The 18,895-nt window shown below is 48.9% G+C and overlaps 1 protein-coding gene across 1 annotated transcript in view; it reads left to right on the top strand.

The window, feature by feature from the left end:
- Positions 1-18,804, top strand: part of LOC139574758 (E3 ubiquitin-protein ligase SH3RF2-like) — a 51,171-nt gene extending 32,367 nt beyond the window's left edge. The window contains exons 6-11 of the mRNA XM_071399626.1: positions 13,095-13,219; positions 13,615-13,785; positions 14,036-14,322; positions 14,580-15,028; positions 15,480-15,778; positions 17,078-18,804. Of these exons, the coding sequence (XP_071255727.1) occupies positions 13,095-13,219; positions 13,615-13,785; positions 14,036-14,322; positions 14,580-15,028; positions 15,480-15,778; positions 17,078-17,258 (1,512 nt within the window). The 3' untranslated portion in view covers positions 17,259-18,804. The remainder of the gene's footprint in view (positions 1-13,094; positions 13,220-13,614; positions 13,786-14,035; positions 14,323-14,579; positions 15,029-15,479; positions 15,779-17,077) is intronic.
- The last annotated feature ends 91 nt before the right edge of the window (positions 18,805-18,895 follow it).

Below are 18,895 nucleotides of genomic sequence, written 5' to 3'. Positions count from 1 at the left end.
TATAACACAGGCTGTTTTCACAATAACTAGTCCTATAACACAGGCTGTTTTCACAAGAACTAGTCCTATAACACAGGCTGTTTTTCACCATAACTAGTCCTATAACACAGGCTGTTTTCACAATAACTAGTCCTATAACACAGGCTGTTTTTCACCATAACTAGTCCTATAACACAGGCTGTTTTCACAATAACTAGTACTATAACACAGGCTGTTTTCACCATAACTAGTCCTATAACACAGGCTGTTTTTCACAATAACTAGTCCTATAACACAGGCTGTTTTCACAATAACTAGTCCTATAACACAGGCTGTTTTCACAATAACTAGTCCTATAACACAGGCTGTTTTCACAATAACTAGTCCTATAACACAGGCTGTTTTCACCATAACTAGTCCTATAACACAGGCTGTTTTCACAATAACTAGTCCTATAACACAGGCTGTTTTCACAATAACTAGTCCTATAACACAGGCTGTTTTCACAATAACTAGTCCTATAACACAGGCTGTTTTCACAATAACTAGTCCTATAACACAGGCTGTTTTCACCATAACTAGTCCTATAACACAGGCTGTTTTCACAATAACTAGTTCATTTAACAGAGGCTGTTTTTAAAAAGGATAATTGAGTCAGAGGAGAGTCAAGGGCTGCATCCCAAATGGCACCCTACACCTTAGGGGATGTAACCATTATGACTATGTGTTTTAGGAATGAACCAGAGGGAGGGGAAGAATTATTACAGATGGAGGTAGTGAAGGAGAGGTGGGTGGAGGGAGTGAAGGAGAGGTGGGTGGAGGTAGTGAAGGGGAGGTGGGTGGAGGGAGTGAAGGAGAGGTGGGTGGAGGGAGTTTAGGAGAGGTGGGTGGAGGGAGTTTAGGAGAGGTGGGTGGAGGGAGTTTAGGAGAGGTGGGTGGAGGGAGTGAAGGGGAGGTGGGTGGAGGGAGTGAAGGGGAGGTGGGTGGAGGGAGTGAAGGAGAGGTGGGTGGAGGGAGTGAAGGAGAGGTGGGTGGAGGGAGTGAAGGAGAGGTGGGTGGAGGGAGTGAAGGGGAGGTGGGTGGAGGGAGTGAAGGAGAGGTGGGTGGAGGGAGTGAAGGGGAGGTGGGTGGAGGGAGTGAAGGGGAGGTGGGTGGAGGGAGTGAAGGGGAGGTGGGTGGAGGGAGTGAAGGGGAGGTGGGTGGAGGGAGTGAAGGAGAGGTGGGTGGAGGGAGTGAAGGGGAGGTGGGTGGAGGGAGTGAAGGGGAGGTGGGTGGAGGGAGTGAAGGAGAGGTGGGTGGAGGGAGTGAAGGGGAGGTGGGTGGAGGGAGTGAAGGAGAGGTGGGTGGAGGTAGTGAAGGGGAGGTGGGTGGAGGGAGTGAAGGGGAGGTGGGTGGAGGGAGTGAAGGGGAGGTGGGTGGAGGGAGTGAAGGGGAGGTGGGTGGAGGGAGTGAAGGAGAGGTGGGTGGAGGTAGTGAAGGGGAGGTGGGTGGAGGGAGTGAAGGGGAGGTGGGTGGAGGGAGTGAAGGGGAGGTGGTTGGAGGGAGTGAAGGGGAGGTGGGTGGAGGTAGTGAAGGGGAGGTGGGTGGAGGGAGTGAAGGAGAGGTGGGTGGAGGGAGTGAAGGGGAGGTGGGTGGAGCAGGTGAAGGGGAGGTGGGTGGAGGGAGTGAAGGGGAGGTGGGTGGAGGTAGTGAAGGGGAGGTGGGTGGAGGTAGTGAAGGAGAGGTGGGTGGAGGTATTAAAGGAGAGGTGGGTGGGTGGAGGTAGTGAAGGAGAGGTGGGTGGAGGTAGTGAAGGGGAGGTGGGTGGAGGTAGTGAAGGGGAGGTGGGTGGAGGTAGTGAAGGAGAGGTGGGTGGAGGTAGTAAAGGAGAGGTGGGTGGGTGGAGGTAGTGAAGGAGAGGTGGGTGGAGGTAGTGAAGGGGAGGTGGATGGAGGTAGTGAAGGGGAGGTGGGTGGAGGTAGTGAAGGAGAGGTGGGTGGAGGTAGTGAAGGAGAGGTGGGTGGAGGGAGTGAAGGGGAGGTGGGTGGAGGTAGTGAAGGAGAGGTGGGTGGAGGTAGTAAAGGAGAGGTGGGTGGGTGGAGGTAGTGAAGGAGAGGTGGGTGGAGGTAGTGAAGGGGAGGTGGGTGGAGGTAGTGAAGGAGAGGTGGGTGGGTGGAGGTAGTGAAGGAGAGGTGGGTGGAGGTAGTGAAGGAGAGGTGGGTGGAGGTAGTGAAGGAGAGATGGGTGGAGGTAGTGAAGGGGAGGTGGGTGGAGGTAGTGAAGGAGAGGTGGGTGGAGATAGTGAAGGAGAGATGGATGGAGGGAGTGAAGGGGAGGTGGGTGGAGGTAGTGAAGGGGAGGTGGGTGGAGGTAGTGAAGGGGAGGTGGGTGGAGGGAGTGAAGGGGAGGTGGGTGGAGGGAGTGAAGGGGAGGCGGGTGGAGGGAGTGAAGGGGAGGTGGGTGGAGGGAGTGAAGGAGAGGTGGGTGGAGGTAGTGAAGGGGAGGTGGGTGGAGGGAGTGAAGGGGAGGTGGGTGGAGGGAGTGAAGGGGAGGTGGGTGGAGGGAGTGAAGGAGAGGTGGGTGGAGGGAGTGAAGGGGAGGTGGGTGGAGCAGGTGAAGGGGAGGTGGGTGGAGGGAGTGAAGGGGAGGTGGGTGGAGGTAGTGAAGGGGAGGTGGGTGGAGGTAGTGAAGGAGAGGTGGGTGGAGGTAGTAAAGGAGAGGTGGGTGGGTGGAGGTAGTGAAGGAGAGGTGGGTGGAGGTAGTGAAGGGGAGGTGGGTGGAGGTAGTGAAGGGGAGGTGGGTGGAGGTAGTGAAGGAGAGGTGGGTGGAGGTAGTAAAGGAGAGGTGGGTGGGTGGAGGTAGTGAAGGAGAGGTGGGTGGAGGTAGTGAAGGGGAGGTGGGTGGAGGTAGTGAAGGGGAGGTGGGTGGAGGTAGTGAAGGAGAGGTTGGTGGAGGTAGTAAAGGAGAGGTGGGTGGGTGGAGGTAGTGAAGGAGAGGTGGGTGGAGGTAGTGAAGGGGAGGTGGGTGGAGGTAGTGAAGGAGAGGTGGGTGGGTGGAGGTAGTGAAGGAGAGGTGGGTGGAGGTAGTGAAGGAGAGGTGGGTGGAGGTAGTGAAGGAGAGATGGGTGGAGGTAGTGAAGGGGAGGTGGGTGGAGGTAGTGAAGGAGAGGTGGGTGGAGATAGTGAAGGAGAGATGGATGGAGGGAGTGAAGGAGAGAAGGGTGGAGGTAGTGAAGGAGAGATGGGTGGAGATAGTGAAGGGGAGGTGGGTGGGTGGAGGTAGTGAAGGAGAGATGGGTGGAGGTATTGAAGGGGAGGTGGGTGGAGGTAGTGAAGGGGAGGTGGGTGGAGGTAGTGAAGGAGAGATGGATGGAGGGAGTGAAGGAGAGGTGGGTGGAGGTAGTGAAGGAGAGGTGGGTGGAGGTAGTGAAGGGGAGGTGGGTGGAGGTAGTGAAGGAGAGGTGGGTGGAGGTAGTGAAGGGGAGGTGGGTGGAGGTAGTGAAGGGGAGGTGGGTGGAGGTAGTGAAGGAGAGGTGGGTGGAGGTAGTGAAGGGGAGGTGGGTGGAGGTAGTGAAGGAGAGGTGGGTGGAGGTAGTGAAGGGGAGGTGGGTGGAGGTAGTGAAGGAGAGGTGGGTGGAGGTAGTGAAGGAGAGGTGGGTGGAGGTAGTGAAGGAGAGGTGGGTGGAGGTACTGAAGGAGAGGTGGGTGGAGGTAGTGAAGGAGAGGTGGGTGGAGGTAGTGAAGGAGAGGTGGGTGGAGGTAGTGAAGGGGAGGTGGGTGGAGGTAGTGAAGGGGAGGTGGGTGGAGGTAGTGAAGGAGAGATGGATGGAGGGAGTGAAGGAGAGGTGGGTGGAGGTAGTGAAGGAGAGGTGGGTGGAGGTAGTGAAGGGGAGGTGGGTGGAGGTAGTGAAGGGGAGGTGGGTGGAGGTAGTGAAGGAGAGATGGATGGAGGGAGTGAAGGAGAGGTGGGTGGAGGTAGTGAAGGAGAGGTGGGTGGAGGTAGTGAAGGGGAGGTGGGTGGAGGTAGTGAAGGGGAGGTGGGTGGAGGTAGTGAAGGGGAGGTGGGTGGAGGTAGTGAAGGAGAGGTGGGTGGAGGTAGTGAAGGAGAGGTGGGTGGAGGTAGTGAAGGGGAGGTGGGTGGAGGTAGTGAAGGGGAGGTGGGTGGAGGTAGTGAAGGAGAGATGGATGGAGGGAGTGAAGGAGAGGTGGGTGGAGGTAGTGAAGGAGAGGTGGGTGGAGGTAGTGAAGGGGAGGTGGGTGGAGGTAGTGAAGGGGAGGTGGGTGGAGGTAGTGAAGGGGAGGTGGGTGGAGGTAGTGAAAGATGAGGGGGAGTCTATAGGAAAGTAAGGAAGCCCAGATTCCAGTCAGAGAGGTTGGTATGAGACCAGGCTTCCCTGAAGCTGATGAGTAGCAGTCTGAAAGGACATAGCATGGTCCTGCTGTGGTCTGGCCTGGCCTAGGAGATAGAATACACCTGCATCCAAAATGGGACCCAATTCCATATATAGACCAGGGCTCTGGTCAAAAGTAGTGCACTATGTAGGTTGCAATTTGGTATGGAGCCACAGACAGGAAGGGTGCTCAATAAGGTGTATCTGAGACGAGATGGAGGGAACGACAACCTTGAACTTACTTAATGTACCTCAAACATCATCTGGACTGCTGCTGCAGCATTAGCCATGCACCTGTGCTGACTCAGGTGCCGTACCTACCGTGTGTTATGTTGTGCCTGGTCCCAGATTAATCCTATACCTTTAACCCTAAGTGATACTGTACAACTACGCTATGCTGTGTAGTCATAGTCATTTCAAAGCAGGTTATTCTGACGCTAGTGCTGTGTCAGCCTTACCGACACAAAAACACCTCTGATTTCATTTCAAACCTCAGGGCTCTACACTGAGCTTTTTTAAAAAAGGAGCACGTGTGTGGCTAAGTTAAAACACGTAGGCACACACAAAGCGATTCAGGAGCACAATGAAAACATATTTTAGGTGGTATTAAAGCTAGAATCCTTCATTCTTCTGTGTACACTGGTGCTCCTTAATAACAATTCCAGGTCGCACAGCAAAATATTTATATGTGAGTAAAATGGTCACACCGCAGAACCTTGTAACCTACTTCTCACTGACTGTTGCCAGCTGACCTACCCCTTTAAGATTATTAGTTTGATTAAATAGAAATGTCTTTGTTCTACCCTGCAATTATACATGTCAGGGAGGGACAGAATCATGTTGAAAGTGCAGATGTAGACTCATGCTCTCACGCAGGGATAAAGAGGAGGAGGAGGAGGTAGAAAGGAGAGGAGGGAGGTCCAGAGTGCTCCTCTGTCTCTCTGTTGATCCCTCACATGGAGGAGGGAGGTCCAGAGTGCTCCTCTGTCTCTCTGTTGATCCCTCACATGGAGGAGGGAGGTCCAGAGTGCTCCTCTGTCTCTCTGTTGATCCCTCACATGGAGGAGGGAGGTCCAGAGTGCTCCTCTGTCTCTCTGTTGATCCCTCACATGGAGGAGGGAGGTCCAGGGTGCTCCTCTGTCTCTCTGTTGATCCCTCACATGGAGGAGGGAGGTCCAGAGTGCTCCTCTGTCTCTCTGTTGATCCCTCACATGGAGGAGGGAGGTCCAGAGTGCTCCTCTGTCTCTCTGTTGATCCCTCACATGGAGAAGGGAGGTCCAGAGTGCTCCTCTGTCTCTCTGTTGATCCCTCACATGGAGGAGGGAGGTCCAGGGTGCTCCTCTGTCTCTCTGTTGATCCCTCACATGGAGGAGGGAGGTCCAGAGTGCTCCTCTGTCTCTCTGTTGATCCCTCACATGGAGAAGGGAGGTCCAGAGTGCTCCTCTGTCTCTCTGTTGATCCCTCACATGGAGGAGGGAGGTCCAGAGTGCTCCTCTGTCTCTCTGTTGATCCCTCACATGCTTATGATGATGATGGTGAGTCACTCTGTAGAGTCAGTTATATAACAGAACCCCTTGTCTCTCTTTCTGTTCTCTCCTCTCTCCCTCTCTTTCTCTCTCGTTCCCGATTCCCCCCTCCCTCTCTTTCTGTCTTTGTCTTTCCCTTTCTCTCTTTCTCTCCCATCTCCCTCTCTTTCATCTCCCTGAGAGCTCCTTCCTCTTCACTGAGCAGGTAACAGTCCTTCACATCGCTGTGCCTATAATAGCAGACAAGCCTGGTCCTGCATGCCCTCCCTCCCTCCCTCCCTCCCTCCCTCCCTCGCCGCTATACAGAGAGAGGTTGTTAATGTATGTGTGTTTTCTTCCCATCTCAGCACTTTGTTGTGATGTCATGATGTGGATGGTGGGATTGTAGGAGGTGAGGATGTAGAGGAAGTAAACCCATCTTTAACATTGCTGTTTATTTGTAGAGTTTTAATTTAACGTTATACAGTACGGGCTTCATAATCAGAGAGCCACGTTCTGTCAATATTATCAACATGTCAACATGGATAAACAATGCTACGAGGCTGTCTGTGGAGAACAGTTTATTTGTCCTGTTTCTTTGCCAGATCTGAATTGGGATGTTTGGGATGAGTTGGCTAATGAGGTACAAACAAACAGATCTGTGCTAACAGTCACTAACAGTTTAACAGTTGCTAAGAAGTTACCTGCTGCGGTGTGGTGAGACAGTAGGAACACCCTGCCAGGCTGTGTTTCTAGAGGTGTGATGCTAATAGCCTGGGTCTGGAACACCCTGCTAGGCTGTGTTTCTAGAGGTGTGATGCTAATAGCCTGGGTCTGGAACACCCTGCCAGGCTGTGTTTCTAGAGGTGTGATGCTAATAGCCTGGATCTGGAACACCACAATGTAGTGTTTACAGAGTGACTATAAAGTGAACCACAAACCATTACAACAGCAGAGGAGGAGGAGGGTAGGGATTAGAAGGAGGAGGAGGAGGGTAGTGTGAGGTTGAAGGTAGGAGTGAGATGTTTAAGAAATAACCACAACAACAGGATGGGAGGAGGACAGGAATGAGAATATACGGTACTGAGATTCACTGCTAGTTTTGTCTTCGGAAGAAAAACAAACCAAAAAGCTAAACATCATAAGATATTTAAAATGCAGTGGTTATCAGATAACTTCTCAATTGATAATACATTATTTTTACTCTCAGGTTGTTGTTTCTTGGATCTTTCTTCGTCTATTTCTGTCTTTCTCGCTCTGTCTATCGCTGTGTCTCTCATTATTAGAATGCTGCACAACACAGCACTTGAAACAACAGGCTTTGAGTCTGAAGTGATGTTGTTGGCATCCTGGTTAGAACAGCCAGTTCCTAGAGTCTGAAGTGATGTTGTTGACATCCTGGTTAGAACAGCCAGTTCCTAGAGTCTGAAGTGATGTTGTTGGCATCCTGGTTAGAACAGCCAGTTCCTAGAGTCTGAAGTGATGTTGTTGGCATCCTGGTTAGAACAGCCAGTTCCTAGAGTCTGAAGTGATGTGTTGGCATCCTGGTTAGAACAGCCAGTTCCTAGAGTCTGAAGTGATGTTGTTGGCATCCTGGTTAGAACAGCCAGTTCCTAGAGTCTGAAGTGATGTTGTTGACATCCTGGTCAGAACAGCCAGTTCCTAGAGTCTGAAGTGATGTTGTTGGCATCCTGGTTAGAACAGCCAGTTCCTAGAGTCTGAAGTGATGTTGTTGACATCCTGGTCAGAACAGCCAGTTCCTAGTCTGAAGTGATGTTGTTGACATCCTGGTCAGAACAGCCAGTTCCTAGAGTCTGAAGTGATGTTGTTGACATCCTGGTCAGAACAGCCAGTTCCTAGAGTCTGAAGTGATGTTGTTGGCATCCTGGTTAGAACAGCCAGTTCCTAGAGTCTGAAGTGATGTTGTTGACATCCTGGTCAGAACAGCCAGTTCCTAGTCTGAAGTGATGTTGTTGACATCCTGGTCAGAACAGCCAGTTCCTAGAGTCTGAAGTGATGTTGTTGACATCCTGGTCAGAACAGCCAGTTCCTAGAGTCTGAAGTGATGTTGTTGACATCCTGGTCAGAACAGCCAGTTCCTAGAGTCTGAAGGGATGTTGTTGACATCCTGGTTAGAACAGCCAGTTCCTAGAGTCTGAAGTGATGTTGTTGGCATCCTGGTCAGAACAGCCAGTTCCTAGAGTCTGAAGTGATGTTGTTGGCATCCTGGTTAGAACAGCCAGTTCCTAGAGTCTGAAGTGATGTTGTTGACATCCTGGTCAGAACAGCCAGTTCCTAGAGTCTGAAGTGATGTTGTTGACATCCTGGTTAGAACAGCCAGTTCCTAGAGTCTGAAGTGATGTTGTTGACATCCTGGTCAGAACAGCCAGTTCCTAGAGTCTGAAGTGATGTTGTTGGCATCCTGGTCAGAACAGCCAGTTCCTAGAGTCTGAAGTGATGTTGTTAACATCCTGGTCAGAACAGCCAGTTCCTAGAGTCTGAAGTGATGTTGTTGACATCCTGGTTAGAACAGCCAGTTCCTAGAGTCTGAAGTGATGTTGTTGGCATCCTGGTTAGAACAGCCAGTTCCTAGAGTCTGAAGTGATGTTGTTGACATCCTGGTTAGAACAGCCAGTTCCTAGAGTCTGAAGTGATGTTGTTGACATCCTGGTCAGAACAGCCAGTTCCTAGAGTCTGAAGTGATGTTGTTGACATCCTGGTCAGAACAGCCAGTTCCTAGAGTCTGAAGTGATGTTGTTGACATCCTGGTCAGAACAGCCAGTTCCTAGAGTCTGAAGTGATGTAACTGGCAGCATTCTGTTCTCTATCTCTCCCACGACAGAAACCATGAGGCATTATTTGGATGCAGCCCAAATGGCATCCTATTCCCTGTTTGGTACACTACTTTTGACCAGGGCCTGCATAGGGTTCTGGTCAAAAGTAGTGCACTATGTGGAGATTATATAGGGTACCATTTGTTTGCATCCATTGACTAATCGTCAACCTTTCAAGTGTTTCTAAAGAAGAGCCTAAATAGATAGCTCTATCTGCTGTCTATCAAATTCCCTGGATGGTGGAACGCCCGGTAATGAACTGTCACCATTCACCCTTCCAGAATCCTCTTAAACAATAGCAGCATATCTCTAGGACATGCCGTGAGTTGCTAACTTGGTGTCAAGTTACTTCTGCCTCATAGTATTGCTTTTTACATTGCAAAGTGCATGCCATGCAGGAGACTGTGGCTGATTTGTAGCTACTGTATAGCAGGGTTACGTCCCAAATGACTTCCTGTTTCCTACATAGGGCACAACTTTTGATCAGAACTGTGTGTGTGTGTGTGTGTGTGTGTGTGTGTGTGTGTGTGTGTGTGTGTGTGTGTGTGTGTGTGTGTGTGTGTGTGTGTGTGTGTGTGTGTGTGTGTGTGTGTGTGTGTTACCCCTCAAACACCCGGAGGATAACATTACTGCTTTAGTGATGTTGTCTAGCACCATGTATTAAATAGTTCCATGCCTGATTGTTGTAAGGTATCACCGTAATGCCAACACATAGATACAACGCCTCTGCAAATGAGTCACCGTCTATTTTGAGTGGCTTGGTTAGGTAATGAAGGGTCATTATCCTGAAGGCTGTGGTCTGACCCGTTGGGAGACGCACTTCAGGTTGTCAGTACTGACTCACAGACACACCTCAGACTAGAGCCACACTAAACCTGCATCAATACTGACTCAGACACACCTCAGAGTAGCTCCACACTAAACCTGTATCAGTACTGACTCACAGACCTGTTCAGCTCTGTAGTTCTAGTGAAGTAGAGATTTCTAGTTAAAAGGTCCGTTCTGTAGCGCGGTAGGCAGACTAGGCACACTGTGTCTTGTTCAGAGTTCCTCATTACTGCATTTCATAGGAGATGAATCTATATTTATAGTGAAGAGACTAGTTGAGGGCAGAAAGGAGCTCTTCTGGCTAAGAGCATCAGCATTGTTTGCTGTTCCCTTCATGAAATAACAATTACAGTGGCTTTTACCAAACACTGAGAACGGGGCCCAAATGGTTCCCTAAATAGTGCACTACTTTTGACAAGTAGTGCACTATATAGGGAATAGGGTACCATTTGGGCCGCAAGCCTGCTACTTCATCACCTGGTATCTACAGTATGGGGTAAATCCCCTTTTTTGATTTGAACCAAACCTTCCATACATATTTGCCCATTTGTAGAAGTGCTGAAAAGTGACTTTTGTTTTGGACCTGAATGCCAAAACATTCCAGAGGTAAAGGTGCTGAAAGTTGACCCATTTTGCGTACCACACCATGAGACGGCCATGTCGTCATCACTGGAAAAGATAAATGGTTGAGATGGATATAATTTAAAAGCTGACAAACAGGTTGGATATAATGGCATTTATTTATCTATAAGTACAGACGTTACATCGTTGACTTTCCCCCAGAATTCAACCACCCCTGGGCATTTCCACAGGACATGCTGAAAAGTACCAAGGTCCCCAGAACTCACATAATGGTGATGGATTAATACCATGTGATGTCTTGTTTAAGTGTAGATGATCCAACTATCTTTTTCCAATAAAGTGGATAGAGTTCATGGTTTTTGTGCTGCTAGAATTAACTGACTGTAGATGTCAGAAACAACTCCTTTTGAGGGGCGTCTGTCCTTTAGAAGTTTGACCAATGGGTGTACTGCTAGCTCTGCTCCCCAGGGGACCCCATAGGCTGGCATGGAGAGAGTTGAACAGGCTGGCGTGGACAGAGTTGAACAGGCTGGCGTGGACAGAGTTGAACAGGCTGGCGTGGACAGACAGAGTTGAACAGGCTGGCGTGGACAGAGTTGAACAGGCTGGCGTGGACAGACAGAGTTGAACAGGCTGGCGTGGATCGAGTTGAACAGGCTGGCGTGGACAGAGTTGAACAGGCTGGCGTGGACAGACAGAGTTGAACAGGCTGGCGTGGATAGAGTTGAACAGGCTGGCGTGGACAGACAGAGTTGAACAGGCTGGCGTGGACAGAGTTAAACAGGCTGGCGTGGACAGACAGAGTTGAACAGGCTGGCGTGGACAGAGTTGAACAGGCTGGCGTGGACAGAGTTGAACAGGCTGGCGTGGACAGACAGAGTTGAACAGGCTGGCGTGGACAGACAGAGTTGAACAGGCTGGCGTGGACAGACAGAGTTGAACAGGCTGGCGTGGACAGACAGAGTTGAACAGGCTGGCGTGGACAGAGTTGAACAGGCTGGCGTGGACAGAGTTGAACAGGCTGGCGTGGACAGAGTTGAACAGGCTGGCGTGGACAGACAGAGTTGAACAGGCTGGCGTGGATAGAGTTGAACAGGCTGGCGTGGACAGACAGAGTTGAACAGGCTGGCGTGGATAGAGTTGAACAGGCTGGCGTGGACAGAGTTGAACAGGCTGGCGTGGACAGAGTTGAACAGGCTGGTGTGCACAGAGTTGAACAGGCTGGCGTGGATAGATAGAGTTGAACAGGCTGGCGTGGACAGAGTTGAACAGGCTGGCGTGGACAGAGTTGAACAGGCTGGTGTGCACAGAGTTGAACAGGCTGGCGTGGATAGATAGAGTTGAACAGGCTGGCGTGGATAGAGTTGAACAGGCTGGCGTGGACAGAGTTGAACAGGCTGGCGTGGATAGAGTTGAACAGGCTGGCGTGGACAGAGTTAAACAGGCTGGCGTGGACAGAGTTGAACAGGCTGGCGTGGACAGAGTTGAACAGGCTGGCGTGGATAGATAGAGTTGAACAGGCTGGCGTGGACAGAGTTAAACAGGCTGGCGTGGACAGAGTTGAACAGGCTGGCGTGGACAGAGTTGAACAGGCTGGCGTGGACAGAGTTGAACAGGCTGGCGTGGACAGACAGAGTTGAACAGGCTAGCGTGGACAGAGTTGAACAGGCTAGCGTGGACAGACAGAGTTGAAGGTGAAGACTAAATGATGAACCTGGGACATTACAACACACTGGTGTATTTCCTGGAAACTGAGTATGTCTTTGAAAGTATAAATACCCTTTTTAGACCAAGAATCTGAACTAAATAGTTGCTTACACGCTAAGAATTCTTTATTACGCCATATTGGAGAGTATGAATTAAGATCTAGATCACATGCTTCTCTGTAGCTTTCCACACGTTTACTGAGTATGCTATAATGGGTCCAAATAATAATGCACTTTTTTTAAAGAGTCAATTCAGAAAATAATAATTATTGTAAACTAATTGGAGAAACTATTGACTCTCCTATAGCACGCCAAGGAACAGAAGCCTCTGGGTTCAACCAGGGCTTCAGGAAATTCATTTGGAATGATAGGTGTTAAAATGTTAGGTTTGGAACGGCAAGTCCACCTAATGCTTTTGTTCTCTGTTAGTGTTGCATATTTAATCTGTGGTCTCGTTCTCCCACAAATGAACCTCTTTATGACAGAGTCCAGTTTAGACCAGGAATCTATAGGCGGAGGCAGTGGTAACATGGACGTCATCAAGGTGAGAGGAGGGAGGTCATTCACTTTAATAATTGAGATTCAAGCATGCAAAGAAGAAGATGCCATAGCAGACTGTATTTTTATATATATTTTTAATCTTTTGAAAAAGTCACTTTCTGACCACTTCATCCAAGAGAAAAGGTATGGATGGTTTGCTTAAGTAGAAAGGGAAAGGGGGGGGATACCTAGGAAGTTGTATATCTGAATGCCTTCAACTCAAATGTGTCTTCCATATTTAACCCAACCCCCCCATCACATCCACGTCTTCGGCGTCCGGGGAACAGTGGGTTAACTGCCTTGCTCAGGGGCAGAACGACAGATTTTTACCTTGTCAGCTCGGGATTCGATCCAGCAACCTTTTGGTTACTGGCCCAGCGCTCTAAGGATGCTGTCAGAGTGATTGAATTCAAATGGATTTCCCATATTAGCTTAATTCATATCCTTATTTTAAATCAAACAGGATTAAGTCCATATATCTTCCTGTTTCTTTCTCTCCCATATTATCTCTTTCTAGCATTCCTGCTCAGTCTGCTTTATTTCTCATTGATACCACATTAAATGTCCTTTCACATTTAACATGAGAATATCTTATTCTTACTCCGTCTTTAACAGGTCAGTTTACATGATATCTTCTCCGACTTTACTGTTTCATATCTTGGTCTTCCTCTCTATATAGGGTGAGAGGAAGAACACTCTATGGCAGTATACGTATTTACATCCTGGTCTTCCTCCTCCTCTCTGTCTATAGGGCGTGAGGAAGATGAGTAGTGGTGAAGCTCCTCCCACCATCACCATGGCTCTGATCAACCCCCAGTCCGCCTCCGTCTCCTCGGACACCAAACAGTCCTCCACTCAGCAGCTCTCCATCAGTGTGTGAGTAACATGGTAGTAACATAGTAATAGCGTTGTAGTAACATATGAGTAACAGCCTCCGCTGACACCAACCTGTGCTCTACACAGCAGAGAAACATTGGAGTAACGTAGTAGTAACGTAATAGTAACTCAGGAGTAATACAGTAGTAACATGGTAGTAACAACCTCCGCTGACACCAAGCAGTCCGCCACCTAGGAACTCCATCAGCGTTGTGAGTAACACTGGAGTAACACTGGAGTAACACTGGAGTAACATCAGCCGATGTCACAACGTGCTGTACAGAAACCCAGCCTAAAACCCCCAAACAGCAAGCAATGCAGACGTAGAAGCACATGTGATGATATAGAATGTGTCATCTATGTGAGATTGTGGTAACGTGTAATCTGTTCTTCAGGTGTGCTGCTCTGTACTCCTACAAGCCCTGTCGCTCTGAGGAACTGGAGCTGAGGAAAGGGGAGATGGTGGGGGTGTATGGGAAGTTTAAGGAGGGCTGGCTCAGAGGCCTCTCTCTACGGACGGGCAAAGTGGGCATTCTGCCCGGCAACTACGTCACACCTGTCCTCCGGTAAGTGGGAGAGCTATTTCTACCGGTTTCATTAGGCGGACCGTGAGAAACAAGTGACAATTGTTATTGGGATTGTAATGTTGTGGTTTTATATAATCATTGGGAGGATCAGCCTTTCTGTTAGACGATGTGTGTGTCATCATTGACCACTTTCCTACAGTGGTTCCATCTTTTTGACTTTCATTTGTGTCATGGACACCTCATTTATTGATTTTGACAGCAATATCTATCTATTTCCTGTCTGCCACAGAACCTCTGCCAGGCTGTTGGAGTCCAAGGCAGTGACGGCAGGCCCCGGTACAGTCCCTGGAAGAAGAACCTCCTCGTCCTCCAAGAATCCAGCGGTGGTTCTAGCTCTCCACAGGGTCAACTCCGATGAAACGACCTACTCTACTGGACAACGGGTTCCGCAGCAGTCCGCCTCCGTGGCCACGCAGCCTGTGACGTCATCAGGCGGCGCCACCAGAAAGTCCCGGCACGGGGTGGGCTCGGAGGGATGGGACACAGTGAGGAGAGTCTTCCATCGTTCACACAGAGGTGAGAGTGGCGGAAGTTCGTAACTCTACAAAGTTCCATTTTCAATGGTTGAATGGCTCCACGGTTGGTTATTATCCTAACATTATGCAGTATTTAACAGTCAGAGATAGTAAACCTGTAAAGACTTCTCTGTTCTAGTTTGTATATGTCTGACAATCACAATATGGAACCAGGAACAGTGCAGTGGAAATTAGATTGATTTGATTTGACAAGGATCCATTTTGAGTGATTTCAAAGTCTTTTTAATGTCCCCTCAGGCTCATCTCAGCGGGGAAACCACTACCCCCACACCACCATCTCTTCCAGCTCAGCCCTTCAGACCCAGACCCAGACCCACAGTCAGAGCTCATCCCAGCGCTGTAACCACTACACCCACACTACCAGCGCCACATCAGGCCTTCAGCCCCATTCTCAGTCCCATTCTCACAGCCAGAACTTTAGCCACATCCAGGCCCCTGGCTACTCCCCTGCTCTGCTCAGGAAGAAACAACACATGAGCATGCTGCCCAATCACAACAGATCTCTGGCCTGGATGTCTGAGGGACCCTCGCCCTCTAGTGGTGGTTTTATGAAGGACAGGGACACTGCTGCCAGAGAGACGTTTGATAGGCAGGTGTTGGAGACGAGGCAAGCAGCATCGAATGGTCAGCAGTCCATCAACTCCATCCTAGTGAGACCAGACGCCCTCAAGAACAACACAGAGAAGGTAACACACCTGCCGTCTAGGTATTATTAAGTAGTGGCGCAGCGGTCTAAGGCACTGCATCTCAGTACTTGAGGCGTCACTATGGACACCCTGATTCGATTCCAGGCTGTATCACAACTGGCCGTGATTGGGAGTCCCATAGGGCGGCGCACAGTTGGCCCAGCGTCGTCTGGGTTTGGCCGGTGTAGGCCGTCATTGTAAATAAGAATTTGCTCTTAACTGGCGTGCCTAGTTAAATAAAGGTTAAATAAAAAAATATACAAAATAAATGTAAAAGTAGCTTGGAGGGGTAGTTGACTGACTTCATGTCTACTTTGACTTCTATTTCAGATTATCTTTATTGTGACAAGCACATGCTGACTGCCACTGTCTGCTATATCCAGCATCAATCATCTGTATTCCTATTCCACTACAGTATCATAATGTCAACACTGTGTGTTTTATCCCTCAGCCCACCAAGTCAGTGCGGTTCCTGACCCAGCCTGATTCCCCTCCACCACGGCCCAGGACCACCTCCCTGCCCTCGGGTAGCCAGCCTCCCTCCAGTGCTCACCCTGGTCCCCCTCCCCTGGAGGTCTGGGCTCCATCACTCACACTGGGGCGAGACGGGCCTGGGATCATACTGAAAGAAGGCAAGGCTCCTGTTCTTAGGAAAGGTCTGGAGACAAACCCCTCAGATGTTCTGACTTCCAATCAGAAACCTACGTCATCAGCACCATCAGCGTCCATCCTGTCCAGCAGCCCTAGCAGGTACAGTGAGTTTCATTCAAATTACAGTACACATCAACTCTACAGGAAAGGGAGATAGATATACCAATGTTGACATTGTAATGGTTATGGGGGCAGCTGTGATCTGTGATGAGAGTAACAAGCACCTTCTCTTTCACAAACTGACCTGCTTTGTGTCTTGCTTCAGGAAGTAGGATTTCTATATTCTGAATGTGATGGTGGTCCTCTGTTGCTCGCTTGCATCACCAAGGGTCGTTAGTTCCTCCTGTACTCCCTGTTCACCCATAATTGCATGGTCAACCACAACTCCAACACCATCATTAAGTTTGCTGACGACACAACAGTGGTAGGCCTGATCACCAACCGATGCGACTGCCTATAGGGAGGAGGTCAGAGACCTGGCAGTGTGGTGTCAGGATAACAACCTCTCCCTCAACATGATCAAGACAAAGGAGGTGATCGTGGACTACAGGAAAAGGAGGGCCGAGCACAGCCCCATTCTCATCGACGGGCTGTAGTGGAGCAGGTTGGGAGCTTCAAGTTCCTTGGTGTCCACATCACCAACTAACTATCATGGTCCAAACACACCAAGACAGTCATGAAGAGGGCACGCCAACGCCTTTTCACCCTCAGGAGACTGGAAAGATTTGGCATGGGTCCCCAGATCCTCAAAAAGTTATACAGCTGCACCATCGATAGCATCCTGACTAGTTGCATCACCGCCCGGTATGGCAATTGCTCGGCCTCCGACCGCAAGGCACTACAGAGGGTAGACCTACTCTATTTTAGCATTTATACCAGGCGGTGTCAGACGAAGGCGCTAAATATTGCCAAAGACTAGTCACCCTAGTCATAGACATTCTCTCTGCTACTGCATGGCAAGTCTAGGTCCAAAAGGCTTCTTAACAGCTTCTACCCCAATGCCATAAGACTCCTGAACAGCTAATCAAATGGCTACCCAGACTATTTGCATTGATCCCCCCCCACTTTTCCACTGCTGCTACTCTCTGTTTATTATCCATGCATAGTCACTTTTACACCTGTTGTATTCAGCATTTCACTGTAAGGTTCTACACCTGTTGTATTCAGCACTTCACTGTAAGGTTCTACACCTGTTGTATTCGGCGCATGTGACAAATAACATTTAATTTTATTTGAGTTTGATTCCCGCTGGGGCCCCCCATATGTAAAATGTATACATGCATGACTGTAAGTCTCTTTGAATAAAAGCGTCTGCTAAATGGCATCTATTATGTTATGTGTTAGATGGAAAATCTCTTTCTCAATTCCACTCATGAACCTTTCTCTATCCTCCCTCAGACACAGAGTAGTGACGTCCTACCAGGCCCAGACAGAGTCAGAGATGAGCCTGATGCAGGGTGAGCCTGTCCTGCTTCATAGACATCGGCCCGACGGACGGGTTCTGCTCACCCAGGAGAGCAGTGGCCACACGGGCCTCTTCCATAGCGGTGTTCTACAGTTCCTAGACCGGTTCAGTTGACTGCCTGTAGTGTTTAGTTGTTATTATTATACGTGTGTTTTTCACATATAAATAGAATGACTAGCATGGGAAAGCTCCCTGGACCGTGACAATTTGATAGTACACTCAATATGGCCGCTGGCCCACCCGGGTACAATCAATTTGGCCGCCAGCACAGCCCATCATGTAATGTTGACTTGAAAACCAATGTCCATTCTAGCTATTCTATTTCTATGGATGTGTTGACACTGCCAAATGAGATGATCAAACTGTGGAAGTGTGTGTGTGTGTGTGTTTTATCTGTGTGTTGAAAATAATATATTATACTGCCATATAATGACTATATATAAAGTATGTGGACACCCCTTCAAATTTTGTGGATTTGGCTGTTTCAGCCACACCTATTGGTGACAGGTGTATAAAATTGAGCACACAGCCATGCAATCTCCATTGACACAAATTGGCAGTAGAATAGCCTTACTGAAGAGCTCAGTGAAATATATATTTGGTACTGTCATGGATGCCACCTTTCCAACAAGTCAGTTCGTCAAATTTCTGCCCTGCTAGAGCTTCCCCGGTCAACTGTAAGTGCTGATATTGTGAAGTGGAAATGTCTAGGAGCAACAACGGCTCAGCCGCGAAGTGGTAGGCCACAGAAGCTCACAGAACGGGATCGCGGAGTGCTGAAGCGCGTGGCGTGTAAAAATCGTCTGTCCTCGGTTACAACACTCACTACCAAGTTCCAAACTGCCTCTGGAAGCAACGTCAGCACAAGAACTGTTCGTCGGGAGCTTCATGAAATGGGTTTGGGATGAATTGGAACGCCGACTGCACGCCAGGCTTGATCGCCCAACATCAATCAGTGCCCGACCTCACTAATGCTCTTGTTACTGAATGGAAGCAAGTCCCCGCAGCAATGTTCCAACATCTAATGGAAAGTCTTCCCATAAGAGTGGAGGCTGTTATAGCAGCAAAGGGGGAACCAGCTCCATATTAATACCAATGGTTTTGGAATGAGGTGTCCACATACTCTTGGTCATGTAGTGTATTTTTTCTTTTTGAGGTTCTTTGGACCCGTTTTAAACTAGATAGATAACTATGAGGTTCAGAGATATATTTGTGTATATTTTGATGTGCAGAAGCATGAGAGTTGCATAGACCTACTGTATACATTTATTATTACCAATCCCAGTTGCACAAACCCACCTCAGACCAATGTTTTGCTTAAATAATTTGTGTTCTCTTTATTCAAGAGCTATTAGACACACTAGTCAGTGCCTTTGCAAAGCCCACAAAGTATAGATTTGAAAAACAATAACAGCCCTCTTACCAGAGGCAAAATGTATGCAAAAGTGATGATCATATAGTGGTAATAAACAATGCTTCCGTCAACTATAGCATGCGTTTGTTACATTCTCAACCTGATTTTGCTAAATAACTGCACACCTCTGGTATGTGTCCTGTCCTGCACTTTGAAGACTTCAGAAAACATGCACAGGTGTCCTCTAACAAATTCTACTTCTCTGCTCTTTACTTTGTGAGTGCTGAAAATAAATCATGTATGACACATTGTAGTTAAAAGACTAATTTTATTGGCTGTTGCATGGATCATGATCCCCTATTCTGTTTTCCATCTTACTCTATATCATAAACATTAT

This window comes from Salvelinus alpinus, chromosome 4 (genome assembly GCF_045679555.1).
Source record: "Salvelinus alpinus chromosome 4, SLU_Salpinus.1, whole genome shotgun sequence".
Taxonomy (NCBI): Eukaryota; Metazoa; Chordata; class Actinopteri; order Salmoniformes; family Salmonidae; genus Salvelinus; species Salvelinus alpinus.
This window is presented reverse-complemented; position numbering and strand designations above follow the sequence as displayed.